At 40.5% G+C, this 7,622-nt stretch overlaps 1 protein-coding gene across 1 annotated transcript; it reads left to right on the top strand.

Annotated features, from left to right (window-relative positions):
* The first annotated feature begins 671 nt into the window (after window positions 1-671).
* On the top strand, window positions 672-5,865 carry LOC145775501 (uncharacterized). The gene is made up of 2 exons (XM_082586797.1): window positions 672-1,809; window positions 1,979-5,865. The coding sequence occupies exons 1-2, from the start codon at window positions 672-674 to the stop codon at window positions 5,863-5,865; spliced, it is 5,025 nt and encodes a 1,674-aa protein (XP_082442923.1).
* The last annotated feature ends 1,757 nt before the right edge of the window (window positions 5,866-7,622 follow it).

The raw sequence follows: 7,622 nt of genomic DNA, 5'->3' as shown, positions 1-7,622 counted from the left end.
AAATACTTTGTCATTTCTATATTCCAGTATCTAGTACTGTACATTCAGTAACTATGAAAGGTAAATAGAAAGTTTAGATTTTATATCTTAGATAGTGTTAATGCCATTTTCTCTGTTTTTATTCCCCGCATATTTGTTTAAATTAAATTAAAATTTTGTTTGGAAACTCTGATTTTGCCTCGTTTTGTACGCTGTTGTGACGCCATTGAATAATTACGAAGAAATGTTCTATGTCAAAATATTTCACTGCGTTTCGAAACCGACTGCCGAAATCAAATGTAAGTCTACAAATCTTCATGATTGTATTTATTGTATGTAGCCTAACACTCTGAATTGTATTGATTAAGTATTGGAAACCTGTTTGAATAATTATCGTCTAAGTGGTAGGCCTACTTACTAATTGCTGGATGTTCTGTTTATTCATATTTTATGTTTATTGCAGCAAACGATATTTCGAAATTGAAAACAAGAATAAATTCTAACTTCGGAAATCTGTTGATTATAAAGGCAGACTCTCGGGTTTCGCGACCAGATTGATTCAGATTGTTGTTCGCATGATCTGAACTAATATCAGTTTGATTTGATTCTGTAAGAAGAGAGTCTCTCTGAAGAAATATCAATCGACTTACATCAAATGCAAATTCAGCTTTATTCACTCCTGTGAGAAGATAATGTCAACGACAAATCTCATGGAAGGAAACGCATCAACTTCCACCGATGTCTCAAATAATGTCGCTTCATCTGCTATTCAAAGCAATGCTACTTCAGCCGGAAAAGGTTCACAACAAGTTCTGGTCACTCATCAAGAAGTTGTCTCTGAAGAAGAGTTGGCAACCTCAATAATGACCAGAGCCAAATCAAAAGAACTCAAGCTGAAGAAGGCTCAAAGCAAGCAATCAACAAGCAGTCATCGGAGCCTAAGAAGTGGGTACTCATCAATAAGTGGCTACTCCAAAATGAGTGCAAAAACTAGAAAAGCTGTTATCGAAGCCAGATTGCAATCACAAAATACATTTACTGAACTGAAAAAACAACATGCTAAGGATAGACATGACTTTGAGCAAGCCCAACTGGTGCAGCAAAAGCATGCTGCTGAAGAAGAATTACAGCTACAAAGAGCCCAACTGGTGCAGCAAAAGCATGCTGCTGAAGAAGAATTCCAGCTACAAAGGGCAAGAGAAGAACGCTTAATCCAACACGAATGCGAACTGGAGCAAGCACGACTACAGGCCGAACTCAGTGAAACCATCGCAGAGATAAGTGCTGAAGAAAATATTTCTAGTGTAAATGATGTTGTAGAAAAATCTGTATCTTGCTTAAACAATGTTGCCACTGATCATTCCATTGTTAACACTAAAGCTAATGTTAAAAATGTTACGCTTAATACTACATTAAATGAAACTACGTTTAATGGTAAAAATGTGTTAGAACCTGTATGTGCTATGCGTGCCTCACCCTCAGTTAATGTTCAAGCAGTGCTGGACACCAGTAATGTTTCTGTCCAGCCTAGAATCATATGCGACTCAAGTGGTAAACCTTCTACAGCACATCTTTCTACATCTCCATTTTTACCTACTCACTCTACTAACCATTCAGCTCTTTCACCACACTCTTGTAAAAGTGTTAGCGAACTTCCAAAAACTGTGGAACATGTTTCCTGTAGCAACACCAGTTCACCAAACATAACTATCAACCAGACACCTAACCTAGACATTAAACCTCCCATATTTGATGGCAACCCTTCAAACTACTGCAGCTTCATTGATGCCTTTGACACTATCATTGACTCACTCGTAGGCGACCCCAAGCGTAAGTTGTTTTTTCTTCTGAATTACATCCCCCCGACATACAACACTTTTACATCCCCCCGACATACCACATTCCAACCCTACACGCGATGTCATTGAGCCAAGTTCTAATCTCGAAACCAAAAGTGGATTCATTGGCACCAGCTCTTTGTCCAGTGGTGTTCTGCCAGTTGTGCCAGTTAAAGTGCACGTGAAAGGTTCCACAACTGTCATAACCACCAAAGCCTTCCTGGATAATGGCAGTACCAATTCATTTATCACTGAAGGTCTGGTCAATAAACTAAAACTCGTTAGATGCCCTGAAGTAAAAGTCAGCACCATCACACTCAATAACAATTCCACAACTAAGAGAAAATCTAAGGTCGTGCAAAGCTTGGAAATCAGTGATCTTTACGAAACAGAGTGCATTGCTCTTAATGCCCTGCTTTCTATTGATCACTTGCCCGTCACAACAAATGATATTTCAACCCAAAATGATGCAATGAGCATTCCTGAATTCAAAGACGTTCATCTTCCCAATGTTGATTGTGATGTTGGCCTCCTAATAGGTAATGATAATTTGAAAGTTATGCAGCCTCAAAAGGTCATAACTACAGAGTCTGGTAGTTACGCAATCAAAACTGCTGTGGGCTGGGTTGCTTATTGTCCCAAACAAGGGAGCACCTCATCAACCATTCAAAGTTTCTTTACAAAAGCCGCTTCCAAACAAATGTGCAGCATGTGTTTTGATGCAATTGACTCCATTGAAAACGCCAAAGCTGAACTCTCTGTAGAGCAGAAAGAGTTTATGAAATCCGTGACTGGTTCTATCAAACACCTTGAAAATAAACATTACGAAATATCATTGCCTCTTAGAAACCCAAACCTAAAAATGGCCTGCAACAAGAAACAAGCTGAACAAAGAGCGGAATATCTTAAGCATAGATTGGCAAAAAATCCCAAATTTCATAACGATTATCGCACCTTTGTTCAAGATATGATCGATAAAGGCTACGCCGAAACTGTGACGGACTCAAAGGAAGCCAGTGGAAATGTATGGTACATTCCCCATCACGGCGTGTACCACCCAGCAAAACCTGACAAAATTAGGGTAGTTTTTGACGCCTCATGCAAGTACCATGGCTTTTGTTTAAACGATAACTTACTACCCGGTCCGGATATCACCAACACACTGATTGGCGTGCTTTTGCGTTTCAGACGAGAGTCTATTGCCATCCAAGGTGATATCCAAGGAATGTTTCACCAAGTGCAGGTACCTGAAAACAATCGTGATTTGTTCAGGTTCCTGTGGTGGAAAGATGGTGACATTAGTAAACCACTACAGGAATATCGGATGACGGTGTACCTGTTTGGCACGGTATGCTCACCGAGCTGTGCCAACTTCGCGCTAAAACGTGCAGCATCTGACCACAAATCGGAATTTACTTCTACTGCTGTCAACGTTGTTGACAAATGTTTCTATGTGGACGACTGCCTCGCCTCGGTTCCAACTACCACACATGCCACATCTCTGGTACAAGAGTTACGCAACCTTTTAGCTCAAGGCGGCTTTAAGATTACAAAATGGATCAGCAACAGTCGCGAAGTTATGAAATCCATACCCAAAGAAGAATGGTCAAAGGAAGCACTAAACCTTGATATCTCATTGGACGACCTCCCAACCGAAAGAGCGCTTGGTGTCTCTTGGAATGTCGAACATGACACTCTTTGCTTCAAGACAAATGTCAAAGCAAAGCCTGCTACTAGACGCGGAATTCTGTCCGTTGTCAGTTCAATCTACGACCCACTTGGATTTGGTGCCGCTGTGATACAGCCTATGAAGGTGCTTCTCCAAAATCTTTGCAAGTTGAAATCTGCATGGGATGAACCAATACCTAAGCACGAAGAATCTCGGTGGCGTACATGGCTTAACGACTTGCCTAAACTCTCAACTTTTCAGGTACCAAGATGCTACAAACCAGTTCTCTTTGGAAAAATTGTTGAGGCACAGCTGCATCACTTCTCAGATGCTTCTGAGGAAGCGTATTGCGCTATTTCTTACATCCGTTTAGTGAATGATCTCGGAAACGTTCACTGTGCTCTCGTATATGCAAAAGGAAAATTGGTCCCAATAAAACGACTAACAGTTCCACGACTAGAACTTTCAGCCGCAACAATCTCAATACGCTCCGATACCATCCTAAAGCAAGAACTTCAAATTCCTGAGCTCTCTCAAACATCTATGTTTTGGACTGACAGCACCACCGTTTTAAGGTATCTCAATAACAAAGACAAATGCTTTCACACCTTTGTAGCAAACAGGGTTCAAACAATCAAGGATAAGTCATCTACCTCACATTGGAAATATGTCCCCACAAAACTAAATCCCGCAGACGACGGCTCCAGAGGTCTGTCTGTTGAATCGTTCCTGCAGTGCAGCAGATGGAAAATTGGACCAGACTTCTTATGGAAGCTTCCATCGCACTGGCCAACACAACCAACCTTTCTCCACGAAATTAACGTGGACGATCCTGAAGTAAAAAAGACCAAAATGTTTGCTACAACCTGCGAACCACCTCACTTCTTGGATGACCTTTCCCAACGATACTCGACATGGCAAAAATTAAAAAGAGTTTGTTGCTGGATCCTGCGCTACAAAAACAAATTCAAAGACCTCGTACTTCACGATGCAAACTCAAGCAGAAACTCTTTCCTTGGCACGGCCCCTCTAAGAGTAGAGGAAACCGAAGCTGCCGAAAAATTCATCTTTCAATACGTACAAAGAAAACATTTCAGCACAGAAATCGATCGTCTTCTGAAAAACAAACCGGTGAAGAAATTGAGCAACATCAGAAAACTTGACCCAATGTTTGACGACGGACTGCTGCGCGTTGGCGGCCGTATCAGTGCAGCATCCTTATCTGATGAAGCAAAACACCAGATAATTTTGCCTAAAGACGATCCTGTCACCACCCTTGTCATATATCATATGCACCAACTTTCAGGCCATGTTGGCAGACAGCATGTCATTTCTCTGCTACGCGAAAAGATCTGGATCATCAACGCGAACTCCGCTGTACGGAAGGTATTGTCCAACTGTATCTCCTGCCGTCGAAGACACGGAAGTACATGCTCGCAAAAAATGGCCGATCTCCCTCCGGATAGGCTCACATCAGACAAACCTCCCTTTACATTTGTGGGTCTAGATTATTTTGGACCTTTCATCGTACGACATGGCCGCTGTGACTTGAAGCGATACGGCGTTATATTCACATGCTTAACATTACGAGCTGTTCACATTGAGATTGCTCACAGCCTGGATACTACGTCCTTCATCCAAGCACTGCGTCGTTTCATCGCCCGTAGAGGCCAAGTTAAAGAAATGAGATCCGACAACGGATCCAACTTTGTAGGAGGAGAAAAGGAGTTGAAAAAAGGCATCAAAGAATGGAATCAAAACCAAATCCACTCCTTTCTTTTACAAAAACAAATCAAATGGACCTTCAATATTGCCACTGCTTCACATCACGGAGGTGTTTGGGAAAGACAAATTCGATCAGTGAGAAGAATACTTGCGTCCATCTGCAATGAACAGAAGCTGACCGATGAAAGCCTTCTAACATTCATGTGTGAGGTCGAGAGCATACTTAATAGCAGACCACTTACTACTACTTCCGATGACCCTGACGATCTTAATCCGCTCACTCCAAACCATTTATTGTCATTAAAACAGGAATGCTTACTGCCTCCAGGAGTCTTTCAAAAGACAGATGCGTACAGTCGAAGACGTTGGAAACAGGTCCAGCATCTCGCAAATGTTTTTTGGAGCAGATGGACAAAAGAATATCTTCCACTCCTTCAAAAGAGACAACAATGGCATGAAGCAAAAGAGAACCTCAAAACTGGAGACGTCGTTCTCTTAGCAGATAATGTACCACGAAATTGCTGGTTGTTAGGGCGTGTTATAAAGACGTTCCCAGACAAACATGGTTTAGTTCGAAGTGCAAGAATTCAAACTCAGCATTCTGTGCTCGAAAGACCTGTAACAAAACTATGTCCAATTCTTTCTTGCGAATGACTGTCTCATGAAGGGATCTCGTTTAAATCTCTACTTTAGATTATGGGTCCAAACACACAAATTTCTTTCTTACTGTTAAGCATCACAGCTCGTGGAAAACTTACTTATGCTTAAGGTAGCGGGTGTTAATGCCATTTTCTCTGTTTTTATTCCCCGCATATTTGTTTAAATTAAATTAAAATTTTGTTTGGAAACTCTGATTTTGCCTCGTTTTGTACGCTGTTGTGACGCCATTGAATAATTACGAAGAAATGTTCTATGTCAAAATATTTCACTGCGTTTCGAAACCGACTGCCGAAATCAAATGTAAGTCTACAAATCTTCATGATTGTATTTATTGTATGTAGCCTAACACTCTGAATTGTATTGATTAAGTATTGGAAACCTGTTTGAATAATTATCGTCTAAGTGGTAGGCCTACTTACTAATTGCTGGATGTTCTGTTTATTCATATTTTATGTTTATTGCAGCAAACGATATTTCGAAATTGAAAACAAGAATAAATTCTAACTTCGGAAATCTGTTGATTATAAAGGCAGACTCTCGGGTTTCGCGACCAGATTGATTCAGATTGTTGTTCGCATGATCTGAACTAATAGATAGAACATATGAACAGAGACATATTAATGTTAGCAAAGTTCCAAGAGCTGAAGCAAATCTATCACTGACCCTTGTAGGCACCGTAGCCTCTTATACGACAGTTGCTTACAAAAGACAACTTTAAACGAAAACCGATTTACGTTTCCAAGCGAAAGGCTACATTTCAAAAGCTCGAATGAATAACACAGTATATTCATACAGAAGGTATTTCGTTGATGCTGTAGGCTACTTTAGAACTGCAACTTATGCCAAAGCTGAACAGAAGCTACATCAGGGACATACATTTGAATTCGGACCTACATCTCAAATGAACAACTAATTTTCTTATCTAAGTTATCAGTTTCCTCCGCTTCTCTTTCATTATCATTTTCTTCATCTGGAACTTCTTCAATTTGATCGCTGAGACAATTGGTCATAGCGGTAAACCATAATCTCTTCGTGGGAAAATTGTAACATAAGATTCCCAGATCCGTTCGTCTGTATGTAATGACCGAAAAGAAACACTCTTCAGGAAACGTCTATTCGAGAATTGTATTTCTGTAAAAATAGCCTCAAAGCTGTCAAAAATGGGGTGCAACGCGATACACCACTAAAAACTTGTCACTACAGAACAGATTACTTGGATAAAAGACGGAAATTTTCGTCCAGCTGACAAGCACTAAGCAAAACAGGTAAACATGCGACCAACCTCTTCAAGCAACAATTTTAAAATGACTAGAATAATTTGCGATATCTCAAAATCAAGTAAACAGTAACTGTGACGCAATAATGAAAGACATTGTCACGCAATTCAAACAGGTGTTCAAAGGTGGTGATGCCATGTTTCATGTTTAAACAGGTTTGACACAAGTCTTACGAGCGATGGTGCAATTTTGGCTCATTTTTAGGAAAAATTCCATGACGTAATACGCTAAGATTCAGTAGACCTGAACGGTTTTTATATGACGTTTGATTAGGTGAACAATTGTCTGGAACAACAATCAGGAACCACAGGACTTGTGAACCAATTCAGCATGTACATTCCCTTTTTCTTACTCCATCCGTTACCATGTGGATCAAGCTGACGAATGTCACTTTCGTCTGCTGACTTCCACATGTTGGCAATGAAGTTTGCACGAAGGACAATATGTTGCTTGATGGTTGCTTTGCATGGAGGT

This window comes from Aplidium turbinatum, chromosome 8, assembly GCF_918807975.1.
Source record: "Aplidium turbinatum chromosome 8, kaAplTurb1.1, whole genome shotgun sequence".
Classification (NCBI taxonomy): Eukaryota; Metazoa; Chordata; class Ascidiacea; order Aplousobranchia; family Polyclinidae; genus Aplidium; species Aplidium turbinatum.
This window is presented reverse-complemented; position numbering and strand designations above follow the sequence as displayed.